The sequence below is a fragment of the Leptonychotes weddellii genome, chromosome 5 (genome assembly GCF_054177405.1).
Source record: "Leptonychotes weddellii isolate Sample4059 chromosome 5, ASM5417740v2, whole genome shotgun sequence".
NCBI classification, from domain to species: domain Eukaryota; kingdom Metazoa; phylum Chordata; class Mammalia; order Carnivora; family Phocidae; genus Leptonychotes; species Leptonychotes weddellii.
Window position 1 is genome coordinate 19,125,032 of NC_138373.1, and position 16,335 is coordinate 19,141,366.

General features: G+C 46.7%; 1 protein-coding gene across 1 annotated transcript; it reads right to left on the bottom strand.

Annotated features, from left to right (window-relative positions):
- Positions 1–3,746: 3,746 nt before the first annotated feature.
- On the bottom strand, positions 3,747–6,417 carry CHP2 (calcineurin like EF-hand protein 2). The gene is made up of 8 exons (XM_006730814.3): positions 6,356–6,417; positions 6,162–6,261; positions 5,704–5,776; positions 5,503–5,583; positions 5,287–5,417; positions 5,043–5,104; positions 4,167–4,289; positions 3,747–3,975 (listed from the first exon to the last, which is right to left on the bottom strand). Exons 2-8 carry the CDS (start codon positions 6,226–6,228, stop codon positions 3,922–3,924), a joined length of 591 nt encoding a protein of 196 aa, XP_006730877.2. The 5' UTR covers positions 6,229–6,261; positions 6,356–6,417; the 3' UTR covers positions 3,747–3,921.
- Between the last annotated feature and the right edge of the window lie 9,918 nt (positions 6,418–16,335).

Below are 16,335 nucleotides of genomic sequence, written 5' to 3' on the forward strand. Positions count from 1 at the left end.
CCAACCTCTTACCAAACCCAATCTGACCAGCAGCCAGCCTGAGGACCAGGGTATCTAGCTCACTGTTGGCTGCCTCGAATCTGTCCCGGCAGGAGGCAAGCTCTTCCCAGGATTTCTTGGTCATGGTGCCCTTCAGCGGAGGGGGTTCCCACAGTGTAGGGAACACACAACTCATGTACACAGGATGATGTCTGGTAGTAACCTCTCAGCTTTATTTTTTTTTAAAAAAGATTTTATTTATTTATTTTTTTAATTTATTTAATTTATTTATTTATTTGAGACAGAGAATGAGAGACAGAGAGCATGAGAGGGGGGAGGGTCAGAGGGAGAAGCAGACTCCCTGCCAAGCAGGGAGCCCGATGCGGGACCCGATCCTGGGACTCCAGGATCATGACCTGAGCCGAAGGCAGTCGCTTAACCAACTGAGCCACCCAGGCGCCCAAAAGATTTTATTTATTTATTTGAGAGAGAGAGAATGAGACAGAGCACATGAGAGGGGGGAGGGTCAGAGGGAGAAGCAGACTCCCTGCTGAGCAGGGAGCCTGATGTGGGACTCGATCCCGGGACTCCAGGATCATGACCTGAGCTGAAGGCAGTCGCTTAACCAACTGAGCCACCCAGGCGCCCAACCTCTCAGCTTTAAATAACATCCTTGAATCACGCAAAGCAAAGGTCATTTCCTTCAATTCTTCCTCCATCCTTCAGGTCACCAAAGAGAAGCTGTCTTTGGTGCAGATTTGTTTTTACAACTTCTCGACACTTGCTAGTCTCCCTTTTTGACACTTTTTGGGGGGGGGTGTTCTTTGTACTGCTTTTGTACAGTTATTTATGGCAATTGGTGCTGGTTTCTAATTTACAGTGGTGATATTCAGTTTCCTTTATAAGCTCAAATATATCCACTTTAAATGAGACTGTTTATAGGCAAATAATGAGCGAATAATGACCCAGAGCCTAGGTGCTGTGGCAAGACTGAGGATGGTAAGCAAATCACTTCAATTCAGCAACTGCTGCTCACAGCACAGTGGCTCCCCACAGTGTCACCACGCTCCCCCCACTTCAATGAACGTATCCCCAGGCGACACTGTCAAAGTCGCTATCGAGAGGGTAAGGGACACACAGCTTCTGCTACCCCAGCCAGACTGATGCCCCTCCCTCCTGCATAAGGCTCCAACCTCCTGAGCTTGGGCTGGATCGGGGGGCTTTCATGTTAATGGGGCGGGTGGGGGGACAGTTTGCTCCTCCATACACCAGAATAAGGAGTAGAGTCTTGGGGATCCCCTGGTACTGGAGGACCCAGTGGCAATGACCACTGACACAGAGCGGGTGTGGGCGGGAATGGCTGGGAGGCCCTCCCGAGAGCCTATAGGCCAAGGGACTGCTCGGTGTTTTATGGATGTTGGAGAACTTCTTCTTCTTTTTTTTTTTTTTTAAAGATTTTATTTATTTATTTGAGAGAGAGAATGAGAGAGAGAGAGTACGAGAGGGGGGAGGGTCAGAGGGAGAAGCAGACTCCCTGCCGAGCAGGGAGCCCGATGCGGGACTCGATCCCGGGACTCCAGGATCATGACCTGAGCCGAAGGCAGTCGCTTAACCAACTGAGCCACCCAGGCGCCCTGTTGGAGAACTTCTTATGGAGAGCTGTCACTAGGGGTCTGGCCAGAAGCTTTCAGTAAGTGTTTCTAAAAGTCTGGTCCTTCAGCCTCCAACATCAGAATCATGTACTAAAAATATAGATTTCCTTGTAGACTCAGGAGCTCTCAAATGGGGCCAAAGAGTCTGAATTTTTTTTTAAGTAATCTCTATGCTCAACATGGGGCTTGAACTCATGATCTTGAGATCAAGAGTCACATGCTCTACCAAGAGAGGCAATCAGGTATCCCCCCTTTTTTTTATTTGAGGTCTAAACTTTATTCAGATATAAAATACCATCAGGAAACATGTCAGTCACAGAAAGACAAATATTGCATGATTCCTCTTATGTGAAGCATCTAAGAGTCAAGTGCATAGAAGTAGATAATAGAACGGTCTTTGGCAAGAGGGGGGTGATAAGGGAAGCTGTTGTTCAATGGGGATAAAGGTACAGTTATCCAAGATGAGTAAGTTCCAGAGATCTTCTTTACAGCACTGTGCCTATAGTTAACAATTTGGTGTTGTACACTTAAAAATGTGTTAAGCCAGGGGCGCCTGGGTGGCTCAGTGGGTTAGGCATCTGCCCTCAGCTCAGGTTGTGATCTCGGGGTCCTGGAATCAAGCCCCGCATTGGGCTCCCTGCTCAGCGGGGAGTCTACTTCTCCCTCTCCCTTTGCCCCTCCCCCCTCTTGTTCTCTCTCTCTCTCTCAAATAAATAAAATCCTTAAAAAAATTTGTTAAGCCAGTAGATCTCATGTTAAGTGTTCTAAACACACACACACACACACACACACAAGTACCAGAGTGATACAAGGAAATTTTTGGAGATGATGGATGTTTATTACTTGATCATGGCGATGGTAACATGAATGTATACCTATGTCCAAACTCATCACATTGTATACATCAATTATGTGCAGTTCTTTGCACACCAATTACGATACAATAAAGCTGGGGTAAAATGGAAGCCACCAACACATACAGGAATGGTGAATGCTGAGCAGGTGGTGTGCTGCTAAATGTTTAACAACAGGCTCTCCTAAGCAGAAAAGCCCTGGTCTATTGCATTTACCAATGTCCTTGGTGTAAATATCCCCGCCACAGCCAACCCAAGCTACCAACGTAACATCACTGAAAGCACAGACGGAAGCCAGAAGCATGCTTGCCTCCCATGTGTTGACGTAAGAGAGCTCCAGCACAGCGCTGGTAGGAGAGAATGGGCAGGGTACCAACAGCATCTCCCATAGGCACAGCAAGAGCATTTTGCTGTAGACATAAGATCTCACAATTTTATGCGACTTTTACCCTCTATTCTGTGATATAGCAATGTTTGAACATCTTACCGTGAAAAAAATGGAATTATTCTCCAAGTCTTTGAATAATGTCATGTCCTGGGAAAGTATGTCTTGTTTATTACTTTTATATCATCTGTGCCCCCACCTGCCCACCCCCATCCCCCTGGTGTGCACCCACAGAATCGGTGAAAACCCATTTAAAAAGTCAGACTTCAAGAATTCTTCCCCCCTCCCCCCCCGCAGTTGGGTCAACCTAACAGTAATGGATATCTCTTGTTTTGCCCAACTGGCATCATTCCCCTTTTTTCTGATAATGACACCTCATTTTCCTGTAAACAGCTACTCCTTACCCCACCCTGAGTGCTCAGGCTTTAGCAGTTAGCACATGACACAGGCTGGGTCAGTTAGAGCACTCCATTCCCTTGGAGCTAGGGACAAGAACCCACTCAGGCTAATGACACCCTTAGCTCAGAATTACTGAAAAAGGAAATCCCTTCCCACTGGATTACTAGGCTAGTAGGATGGAAGCCTGGAGCTTCTGGTGGCCATCCTCCACCATGGGGAAAGAGCCCTCCTGAGAATAAAGCCGACACGAAAGAAAGCCGATTGAGAAATGAATCACTGAGTCCTGATAGCATTGTGTGAGCACTTTGAATCTAACTGTGCCTGAGGACACCTCCAGACTTTTCCAGCATTCTAAAGACACTTTCAAACTTTTTAATTACATGAGCCCATAAAATCCCTTTTTTACTCAAGGCACTATAAGTTGGGTTTTCAGTCTCTGGCAACCGGAAGATTGCTGGCTGATTGACAAATCTGAGATCAAATGAGCTAGACTTTATTTAGTACACACCCTTCTGGCTTTCTCTCCTTGGTCCTAAACAGAGTTTAGCATAAACACAAAAATACAGTTTATGGGGGCCCTGCCCCTTGGGGGGCTGAAGATAAATCCCAGGCTGAACTGGTCTGTGTAAGCTAGTCAAAGGCACAAAGGGGGTCACTTCAGGATCCGGATGCTCATTTTCTGCTCGATGTTCATCTTCTCTAAGGACTGGTGGGGGGAGATGGGAGGTAGTCAAGAGTTCAGTCCTCTAGGCTTCCAACCACCTCTCCCATTCCCAAAGCCCCACCTTTCCTTGGCGACCTGGATCCTTCTGCCCACCTCCTTCCAACTTCCTTTCCCATGTCCATCTGTCCTAGGGACTCGTGATGTCAACTCCCCAGGCCCCAAGGCATTCTGACCTTGGTGAACTCCAGGAAGGACACGGCCCCATCCCCATCTTCGTCCGCTTCCTGCACCGTGCGGTCCGCGATGCTCTCCAACTGCTCTTCTGTCACCTGCACCCCAACCATCAGCCGGAGGACCTGGGAGGCGTGGAAGGGGACAGCCATAAAGAGGAGGTACTAGCCCCATCCCCCAAATCTTGCCCACATCATCCCAAATGGTATTACCCATTTTGTAATCTCTCCCTCATCCATTTTTTTTCACTCTCCACCATATTCCCCCAATAATTTCCCCCACTACTTCTCCATTCAAACCCCCATCTGTCTCTCTTCACACTCACCTCAACAATATGCCCAAACTCATTACCCAACCCCAAATCTTATAACCCAACCTCCCTCCATCCTCCACCCCACCCCCCACCTCATCCTCCCACTATTCCCTATTCCACCCGCCCCCACTTCATCATATCTATTGCAGAGTTTCTGAATCTCAGCACTCTTGACATTTGGGGCCAGGTAACTCCTTGTGGGAGGAAAGGGGGCTATCCTGTGTATTGAAAGATGTTTAGCAACATTTTTGACTTCTACCCACCAGATGCTGGTAGTGCTGCCCCCTCCCCCAGCTGTGAAAACCAAAAATGTCTCTAGATATCGCCAGTGGCATTCAGGAGGCAAAATCACCCCCAGTTAAGAAGTTAAGATCTAATTCCAACCTCACACCCAACTCTTCCCCCTTCCATTTCCCAACTAAACCCCACCCAGGCGGGAGTCCCGCTTAATACCCCAGTGGTCTGCACCCTCATTGGCCAGTCATCCATCCCATCCCCCCACAACCTTTCCCTTCAACCACCCACACTTCACACATCACATCTCTTGTCCTTGCGTTTTTCTAACCTGTAGCATCTCATGCCTGGAGATCTTTCCATCTCGATCCAGGTCATAGAGCTGAAATGCGACTGGAAGAGAATAGAGGGGGAAGGGAAGGTGGGTCTTCTCTGGTTCTCTTCCAGTAGAAGGTCACCCTGGAGGTGTGAGGGAGGTCATCTAGAGGCTCCCGAAGAGAGGGAGGTGCCTGGAGCCTCTCCCTGGTGCAGTATATCCAGGGTCTCACTTGGGGAGGGGGTCCCCACAAACTCACACCGAAGTTTGTTCATTCTGCTGTTGAGGGGTTCAGGTTCCTTGGGGTCTCGCATGCCTGGGTCCTCATCATCCACAGGTCGAAAATGAGCCAGGACTCTGACAAAGCCTGGGAAATCCACTCGCAGGTTCCTGCGGGGAAGGGAGCAGAGGCAGTGGTCACCCTCTGCCTCTGTGCCTAACTCTCCCCCAAGCCCCAACCCCCGGGGGGCCTCACCCGTCAGGGAAGAAGCTGTCTATAATGCGCTCTCCCAGGGGGTTCACGGCCAGCGCCCCAATCTCCTGCAGATCCACGCGGCTGTCAGGTCAAAGTTCAAAAGAGGGTAGGTAGGGCAAAGACGGGAGACGGAGGGTTAGTTAAAGAGGGGAATGGGCCCAGAGAGACAGGTGGCAGGTCCTGAAGCCAGCGCCCCCTCACCTCAGGTAGCCCTTCTTGTTCCTGTCCAGTGCCCGAAACCGGTGGTAGAGGCGGAGCAGACTGGCCTGCGAGACTGCGGGACCGAAGGCGGAAGGGTGACACGGCCGCGGGCGCGGGGGACGCGCGGCGGGACCCTCCCCTGGCGACCCCGGGCTGCGGGCGGGGGACAGGAGCCCGCTGGGGGGGACGCCGGCCGGGGACCTGGGGCCCGCGCGGCGGGGCTGCAGGGGGCGTGACAACGCGCTCCCGCGGGGGGGACCGAGCCACCAGTGCCAGCCCCCTCCCCCCTCCCGCCCCACCCCGCCCTGCCGGGCTCGAGGACACCTGGCTGCCCGGCTCCACCGGACCTGGACGCCGGGAGCCCGCGTTCCCGCTCCCCCCATGCGGGGCGCTCCCTGGAGCCAGCCCCGCTCCGGACCCCCCGCGTCCCCGGGTCCGAGCCCCCGCGCCCCGCTCACAGCCCGTCTCCCGCCGGATGCTGTCCCCGTCGGGAATGCGCGCGGCGTGGGAGCCGCGGGAGCCCATGGCTGCACCGGCTGAGTCGCCCGGCCCCGCGTGCTCGCCTCCCGCTCCCGGGCGCGGCCGCCCCAGTGGCCCCAGGGCCGAAGGCCGCAGGCCTGGCGCCGAGCCAGGCTCGGGAACCCCTGCGTGCCTCGCCTCCCACCCACGACCCGGGCGAACAGAGAACAATGCCCAGGGTGGCGGGGTCAGAGGGGCGGCGCGAACAACGGGGCGTTTCATCCCGAGATGGTGAGGTCGCCTGCGCCCCGCCTGCGCCCCGCCTTGCCCCACGCCCGCCCGCCCGCCCTGCGTTCTCACGCCGCGGGACAACCGACCCACTTCCCCGCTCCCGGCCCCCCGTGAGTAAGACTGGGGTCCTGACCTTATCGTCCAGAGACGGAATCCACATCCTTCTGGGAAGGGGGCCGGGTGGTGGGCAGGGGAGCTGGACCCCTTGGTCCCAATCCCCGAATGGCCCAGCCTGGGGCCCCTTCCCCAGGCAGGAGGGTGCAGAAGGAGAAGCACTGAAGGACACCCCCAAGAAGGGTGGAGTGGGGAGGGTCGTGAGCGGTAGAGGGGAGGCTGGGTTGAGTGGAGGGATCACTGGATTTGTAAAGACGTGGATTGGAATCCCAGCTATGCGATTAACCCTGGACAAGTCGGTATGACTTGGCTTCATCTCGTTTCGTCCACGTAGTGTAATTGTTGGGGTTTAATTGAGTCAGTGCTTAAAAATCAGGAGATTTAACGAGAAATCCAGTGCCCAGCTTCTGAGAAATCGACAGTGCAGACGCCACCAGACCCCTGTTCGTGCCTGGCACACCTGGTTGTACCTGGGGAACAGGTGTCACGTGTAAATAGGGAATCGCCGCCTGTCCAGTGGCCCCAGTCCCCACCCAGCTCATGTCCCTTCCTTATGTATCCGGTGGGGCCTCTGGTAGGAGCTCCAGGTTGGAAGGCCTTGGACCTCTGGCCAGCCCTCAAGCACCGTGGGAACCCACAGTCTGAGGGGAGTTACAAACATCACTGTGACCAAGCTTAATATAATAATAATGGCAACAACAAGGGCTCTCACTTCGCACTCACCATGCACCAAGCACTTTGTGAAACACAATGTACATGATTAGCTCACACTCCTCAAAGCCGCCTGCTTCCGCCTTTTACATGGTGGAGGCTGCCAAGGGGGTGGTTGTGAACTACTGAGAAGCACATATCCTCAGTGGGAGACATATCCCCCAAGGGGGCAAAAAATCGTATTCTTATGTATAAAACACAGTGCATAAATAGCATATAGTATATCTGTAGTATTAAAATTTCGTAGTATTAAAATTCCATGATTAGGAAAAACAGTCTAAAAACACTCCTTAAGTGAGGGCCATGATGAGGAAAGTGTGGTGAGACTCAGTTGTAAAGGAACAGGCACCACAGGTGTCCAGTTTTAAATCTATCATTATCCCTTCTTCCCCCATCATAATCACACATTCACACAGATTTCCTAGGGGGGAAAATATATAAGCCATTTATTACAGGAGTACAAGTGCGTAGACACCCTGGAGAAAGGAAAGCTGGAAAAACGGTGGATCTTCAGTTGAAGCCTCCATGCAGAGGCTTGGATCAGATCAGCCTTGAAAATATTGATCTAAGAAGTGCTTACTTCTCTCTCAGATACCCCAAGGACTGAACAAGGGCCATAAGGAAAGCTTGATTCCCTTTCAGATGCCCCCCAAGGACTGAAGAGTGCAGGAAACCACGCTGCTCCCTAATGAAGCCGAGCAACCACTCCTATCTGCAGCTGTGAGTCAGGCTATGAGTGTATTTTGGGTTAGGTTCTGAACCCCAGGAGGGCTAAGAGTCCCTCGGATCAAGCAACAATCACCTCAGGCCAGTTGGGGATGATGATCTTGGAAAGAGCCACTCCAGCCTTAATCTCTGAGTCAGCACTACACCGAAGTAAATTAGGCCAGAGAGTAATTAACAACTCCCATCCACACACCATCATCACAAGCCTAGACGAAAACACTGTGCTAAAACCCATTCCTGCTGTATGCACACAAGTAGGGTTTGTTCATTTTTTTAAGATTTTATTTATTTATTTGACAGAAAGAGAGAGCACAGGCAGGGGGGCAGGAGAGGGAGAAGCAGGTTCCCCACCCCAGGACCCCAGGATCATGACCTGAGCCAAAGGCAGACGTTTAACTAACTGAGCCACCCAGGAACCCGAAAAAAGGGTGTAAATCAACTTCACAATATACCCGGTCACATCTTTTTGGGTCATTTAAATGAGAGATGCTTTGAGGAGAATTTCATCTACTTTGGGGAGAGTCCATCTGGCCTGGATTCAGGCTGAACATTTGTTTTTTTGTTTGTTTGTTTGCTGGTAAGCCACATAAAAGTTGCTAGCCATTTTTGATGAGGCAATACTGAAATTCAAATGGAAAAATGCAGATGTAAGAGTAGTCAGGGGACACCTAGCTGGCTCAGTTGGTGGAGTATGCAAATCTTGATCTAGGGGTTGTGAGTTCAAGCCCCACTGTGGGTGTAGAGATTACTTTAAAAAAACAAAAAAAACTTAAAAAAAAAAAAGAATAGTCAGGAAAATATAGAACTCTTACAACTCAATAACAAAAAGACAACCCAATTTTTTTTAAATGAGCAAAAGAACTTGAATATGCATTTTTCTCCAAAGAAGATATACAAATGGCCAATAAGCCCATAAAAAGTTGTTCACCATCATTAGTCATCAGAGAAATACAAATGAAACTACAATGAGATAATCACTTCACACTCACATTCACTAGACTGGTTAGAATTAAAACAAAAACAAAACCCAACAAAACAACACAAAACCAAAAACCCTAAAACAGAAAATAATAAGTCTTGGCCAGGATGCGGAGAAATTGGAACTCTTGCGCATTGCTGGTAGAAATGCAGAATGGTGCAGCTGCTGTGGGAAACGATTTGGAGTTTTCTCAGTAAGTTAAACAGAATTACCATATGAGTAATTCCACTGCTAAGACATACACTAAAGAATTGAAAACATACATTCACCACAAACACTTGAACATGAGAATGTTCATAGCGGTATTATTCGCAGTAGCTACCAGACAGAAACAACCCAAATGTCCACTGATGAATGGATAAACAAAATGAGGTGTGGCCATGAGATGGAATATTATTCAGCCATAAAAAAGGAATAAAGTACTAATGCATGCCACAACATGGATGAACCTTGAAAAGATTACGCTAAGTAAAATGAACCAGTCACAAAAGACTGCACATTCTATAATCCCATTTATTATGCAACACCAAGAATAGGAAAATCTATAGAGACAGAAAGTAGATTAATGGCTGCTTAGGGCGGGAGGAGCCAGGCAATAAGGGAATTAAGCTAAAGGGTATGAGGTTTATTTTTGAGGTGATGAAAATGTTTTAAAATTGACTGCGATGATGGTTGCACTCTGAATATACTAAATCTGTTGCACTGGATGCTTTAAAAGGAATTGCACGCTGTGTGAGTTATATCTCAATAAAGCTGTTTAGAAAAAAAAGAATGTCCAGGAAATCTCTGGAAAGTAAAAGTAATGAGGGCAAATTAGCTCTAACAGAGTTTTATTTTATTTTTTTTTAAAGATTTTATTTATTTGAGACAGAGAGAATGAGAGACAGAGAGCATGAGAGGGAGGAGGGTCAGAGGGAGAAGCAGACTCCCTGCCGAGCAGGGAGCCTGATGCGGGACTCGATCCCGGGACTCCAGGATCATGACCTGAGCCGAAGGCAGTCGCTTAACCAACTGAGCCACCCAGGCGCCCCTAACAGATTTTTAAATAGACTATAAAGTATAATAACCCATGCGGTAATAATGCAGGAGTAGACAGACAGATAAAAAACAGATAGGAAAGTGAGAAATAGACCCAAATACATATGTGAATTGCACATGTGATATAAGTAGCATTTGAAATCAGTGGGGGAAATGTGGATTACTTAATAAATGTCATTTGGGACATCTCTCTTTTAGGGGGAAGATAAAGCTGTACCCTTACCTCTTTACACCAAAATTAACTCCAGATAGAAGGAAAGTTTAAATGCAAAATGTAATTGTACAAAACTCAAAGAAGTCTGAGATAGATTTTGTCATAATCTTGAACTGGAGAAGGTCTTTTTAAACATGAAACTAAACCCAAAAACTATAGAGAAAAGATTGGCAAACAAACTGGGGAAAACATTCACAGTCTATATCAAAGATAAAAGATAATTTCCTTTAAAAAGTTTTTTTAGATTTTGTTTTGGATTTTTTTTTTTTAATAATAAATGTGTAGGGGCGCCTGGGTGGCTCAGTCGTTAAGCGTCTGCCTTCGGCTCGGGTCGTGATCCCAGCGTCCTGGGATCGAGCCCCGCATCGGGCTCCCTGCTCTGCGGGAAGCCTGCTTCTCCCTCTCCCACTTCCCCTGCTTGTGTTCCCTCTCTCGCTGTGTGTCTCTCTCTGGCAAATAAATAAATAAAATCTTTAAAAAAAAAAAAATAATAAATGTGTATTCCAAGCCCAGAGCACACACTCCTCACTCTCAGCGCTAACCACCAGGGAGAAGGGCAAAAGAGAATTTCCTTTAGAATACAAAGATCTCTTTAAAAAAAAAAAAAGGAAAACAAAACAAAAAACCCACCTTTTATTCGTTAGGAAAAAAAACCCAGTAAGATGTGAAATAAAAATGGTAAAGAAGTCTACAAAGATGCCTCAACATCACAAAATTTAAAAGTACAAATTAAAACAGGAGTTTTTTGGGTATGTGGGTGGCTCAGTTGGTTGGGCAGCTGCCTTCGGCTCAGGTCATGATCCCAGGACTTTGGGATTGAGCCCCGCATTGGGCTCCCTGCTCATCAGGAAGCCTGCTTCTCTCTCTGCCACTCCCCCTGCTTGTGCTCTCTCTCTGTGTTAAATAAATAAAATATTTTATAAAACATAAAATAAAATGGGAGTTTTTTTTTTTTAAAAAGATTTATTTATTTGAGAGAGGGAGGCACAGGAGGGGCAGAGGAGAGGGCAGAAGCAGACTTCCCCACTGAGCAGGGTATATTGTCTAGAGTATCTCGAAGCCAATGGACAGCAAAGGGGACAATTGGCTTTCACCCATCCATCCCAAGCCATCATTCTAGTAGACCTTTAGGACAAGCTCGTCCATCCGGGGAGGGAATCTCAGAAGTAAAGCCAAACTGTTCCCCACACACACTCTGTTCCTCTTATTCATTCATGTGAGGAATAATTACTGAGCAGGCATGGGCTGCATGAGGGGGTCAGAGCCCTGAACAAAACTAACATGGTCCCAGCCGCGTGCATTTTCACTCCGTATTATGCCACCCATGGTCATCCAGATCGTGGCAGGTCCTTGTAACTCACGGTTTTGGCTTGACCAGTATTCACGGTGTGACTGCCGCACAATTCACTCTCCCACAGATGGGCATCCAGATTTCGGTTCTTGTGAACGATGCTGATGCGAACATCCCTGTCCATGTTCAGGAGTTTTTCTTGGGTAGAAGGCATTTTTCTTGGTGAAGAAGGACAAAAGTCGCTCCATCACAGAATATGTGAATACTTAACCCCAGGAGATAAAGGCAAACTGGGTTCTATAGACTGTGTTGCCTACACTCTTGCATACAATTTTACACTTCTGTCACCAATGTATAAGTGTCCCATATATTTGTAATCCAAATGCTCAGGATTTGTTGAATGACATTAAATAATTAAGGAAAAGGAGTATTCGTGTCAGGATCAGAGGAATCTCATGGAAATATAGAGTAGGCAGCTCCCCAGCCGCCCGGCTCCCTCTGGGGGCAGATCAGTTTCCATCCCTGCTTTCCCCTTTCAGGGTATCCTTCTCTCCCTCTGCAGGTCAGCATCCTCTAAAGGGCGCCCAGTGCCTGTCCACTCCATAATTTGGAACTGCCCTTGACTTTGGGTTCCACAGCATTGACTCTGGCCCCAATTCCACAGTTATCTCGCAGTTCTAATGCTTCCTCCCAAACTCTCCTTCCATTAACTCAGATTTTAAGAAGAATAGCTCTACTTGGCTTAGCTGGGGTCAGGTATCCCTGCCCAGTCCACTCTGAGGTCAAGGAGTCTTGGTCACTTTGAGGCAAACGTGACTCCCTAGGTCCACACTTTTTGCAGGGGTTCTGAGGGCTATTCCAAAGGAAGAACTACAGGTGAGATATGCATCCCCAAAGCATTTTCCACGCCTACCTTTACTCTCCCTCAACTAGAGGCCACAGCAGATATACATGGCCAGCTGGCCTCATGCAAATAAGCTAGCAGTTCCTCCTGTGCACTGGAGGGCATGAGGCAAAGGATTTAGCATACTGTCTCATCCAACCATGTAATTCTTACCTGGTAAGAGTTAAGGCGAACAGGCACTCTTACCCGGGACAATAGACGGCTCTTAGGCAGGAAATTAAGTTCCTAAGTCAACATGTAATTCAAAAAGCAAGTGCAGGGTAAGTTACCCATTACCATGAAACACAGTATTGATTTTGTGTCTACAAACTTGTATGGGAACCCATACATCTAACTGAATAATATTTCTCAGATAATGAGATAGTGGAAGAAAAAAACCACCGTAAACCTTTTGATGGATAATCTTCCTCATCTCGTGACAACACAATTTAAACTATTATTTTTCCTCTTTTCTGCATATATAATTGGATTCAAATAAGTAAACACACGTTTGATGCAAGCAGTGGGTCAAAATCGAAACACTCACAAACATCTCCATTCTCTTGGAAAACTCAAGAAAACTATATAAGCCAGGCAGCTGGTATGTTTCATGCCTTGAGATTCTATGTAATGAAGTTATGAAACCATCACGATTAGCAAGACATTTAAAAACTAAGCATCCAGGGGTGCCTGGGTGTCTCAGTCTGTTAAGCATCTGCCTTCAGCTCAGGTCATGATCCAGGGGTCCTGGGATCAAGCCCTGCATTGGGCTCCCTGCTCAGTGCGGAGCCTGCTTCTCCCTCTCCCTACCCCCTCCCCTGCTCATGCTCTCTCTCACTATCTCTCAAGTAAATAAATAAAATCTTAAAAAAAAAAAAAACAAACAGCTAGGCATCCAATCTAACTGTAGTCTTATGAAGACAAATGCAACTTAAAACTATACTCAGATACCATTTTTCATTTTTGAGATTGGAAAAACTCCAAAAGTTGGTTAAACACTATTGAGACTATAGAGATATAGGTATATTCATCCATTGCAAGAGGATGTGTTAATTGGCATACCCCTGTAGAGGTCACATGGGCACTATCAAAATTATAAATGTGTATACCCTGATCCCCAATTCAACTTCTAAGAATTCACTTTACAAATACACTTGCACACTTGTAAAATGGCATGGACACAAGGTTATTTGATGCAGCAGCATTTTTTTTCCAGCAAAAAAAAGTGGAAACCACCCAAGTGTCCATCAGGTTAAACAAAATCCTGAAATGTGAAACACAATGGAGCTGTAAAAAAACAAAAACAAAAACAAAAACAAACCACTTCCTACAAACTGATATGGAGAGATCTCCAAGATATATCAAATGGAAAAAGCAAAGTACAATACAGTGTGTATCATTGTGAATGAATGTACTATGTTTTCCATAATAAGTTGGGAGAATAAAAATATATATGTACATATGTATTCATAGTTGCATAAATAAACCTTGACGATACCTAAGAAACCAATAAAGATGGGAGGGCACAGTGCAACTTAGGTAGATGGGTCACAGTCGGTGAAGGGGGACTTTCCACTTTATTCTTCTCATCTGATTAGGTTTTCAATGATGTGAATGCATTCCCTATTCAAAAATCGAGTTACAAAAACTGTTTAGTTCAATGTAGAAGGAAATAAATCTAGCATCCAGAACCTAAGGTCAAATCTTTGCAATCTGAGAGCAAAAAGTATTTTTTTTTTTTTTAAGATTTTATTTACTTGACAGAGAGACACAGCGAGAGAGGGAACACAAGCGGGGGATGTGGGAGAGGGAGAAGCAGGCTTCCCGCCAAGCAGGGAGCCTGATGTGGGGCTCGATCCCGGGACCCTGGGATCATGACCTGAGCCGAAGGCAGACGCTTAACGACTGAGCCACCCAGGCACCCCAAAAAGTATTTTATACCATTAAATAAACAAAATCTGATTTTAAAAGTGTATTTTGGGGCACCTGGGTGGCTCAGCTGGTTGAGCATCTGACTCTTGATTTTGGCTCAGGTCGTGGTCTCAGGATTGTGAAACCAAGCCCCACATTGGGCTCCCAGCTGGGTGTGGAGCCTGCTTAAGATCATCTCTCCCCCTCTCTGTCTCTGGCCCTCCTCCTCTTCTCTCCCTCTCTGTAAAAAAACAAACAAACGAATAAATAAATAAATGTGTATTTCATCCCTAATGCTTTTCATCCACGACTATCTATGTACAAAATAATTATGCTGAGTGAAAGAAGCCAGACTCTCTTCGCCCCCCCAAAAGTACATCCTGTCTGATGCCATTTATATAAAACTCCACAAACAGCAAACTAATCTACAGTGACAGAAAGCAGATCGGTGGTTGTTGGGAGGGGGGGCAGGAAGTGTGGGGAGAAGAAATTACAAAGGGACACCAGGAAGCTTTTGTGTATGAAGGCTATGTTTGCTGTCTTGATTGCCTGATGGTTTTATGGGCGTATACATAGGTCAAAACATATTAAATTGTGCACTTTTAATATGTGCAGCTCATGGTTGATCACACTTCAATAAAGCTTTTTTTTTAACAAAGCGTTTTGTAAATTTAATGTCACTATTTCCTCTATTTTTAATTTCAATTTTGTTATATTTTATAACATATATATCTATAATTTAGAACAGGAATTATGTATGTAATTTATCAATAATTTTACATATACTTGAGGGTGTATGTTTGAGAACCTTCTGGCTGAGAGAGGTGGGTAATCTCGAGTGCATGGGAACGACTGGTTGAAGCCAGGGGCAAGCCCCACACATCTGACCGCTGCACTCTACTGCCCCCTGCTGTAAGTAGGTTTGTAGCCACCTTTACACTTGCGCTCAGGATTTTAATGATGAAGAATGACTCCAGGGGCAAAGGACTTGTATCAGAGATCTACCTAGAAACAAACTCTTCTAAACCACATGCGCACACACACACGCACACTCACACACACATGCATACACATATGCATTCACACACATATTACACACATGCACATGCACACAGGTATACATCTACCACACACACACAGATGTGCACACACACCCATGTGCATACTCACATGCATTTACACACATGCACATGCACAGCAGGAAGCAATTCCAGATCTTTTCACCACCACACAGCCTCAAGGGAGAGCCGAGGAGCAATTCAGAGCCATGAATGAGAAAAGACAAAAGCAAAATGATGAAGCCAAAGCTGCAACCTCAAAACCTTTTCACTGGGAGGATGTGGATGCCAAGGGGTCTTGGACTCCCCTCCTGGCTAGCATTCCCCTTCATCCTTTCTCACAGTAACTCAAAGACTTAAAGCTAAACCTCTCCTCAACCAGCGGACACGAAAAGTTAACTCTAAGAACTGTCCTGTCCATAGTCCAAGAACGACTTCCCAGTGAGCTCTGAGAGAAGCTCATGCTCAGGTGAGGACTTGACAGGTGCCTCTTCACTGTTGTTTCCAAGTACTTCCAAGATGTGTGAGCCCATTGCTTCCACCTAGGTTTTGATTTGGGGGGAAATTAAGTTTTCTTTTACAATGTGCTTGTATTTTACAAAGAAACAAAACAAAACAGCTATGTATGAGACCCATCACACTTTGACTGGAAGAGCACAGATCCATAGGTCTGCTTCTCTGCTTGTTTTTAACGTTTTACAGAAGTATAATCAGCCACGCGATTATACTGGTAAATTTTCAACAACCGGCTCTCCAAATGTAGTTCTGAAGTGCACATTGGTTGATATTTTTATTTGTATTAACAACAAGGAAGTGAAAAGTAACACAGCAAAGACGTATTTTTGAACTGCCCTGTTCTTCAATGACTTGAACAAAGTCTTTGCTAAACCAGATAAGAGGTTTCCAAAACCAGAAGAATATTTCCCTGATTTCTTTCATGGCATTCCCAGACACAAA

Coding starts and splice junctions, on each gene's coding strand:
- CHP2 (XM_006730814.3), bottom strand. CDS start 6,228: ATGGGCTCCCGCGGCTCCCACGCCGCGCGCATTCCCGACGGGGACAGC. Junction 5,105..5,286: donor CAGAATGAACAAACTTCGGT/GTGAGTTTGTGG, acceptor ATTCTCTTCCAG/TCGCATTTCAGCTCTATGAC. Junction 3,976..4,166: donor CCTTCCTGGAGTTCACCAAG/GTCAGAATGCCT, acceptor TCCCCCCACCAG/TCCTTAGAGAAGATGAACAT.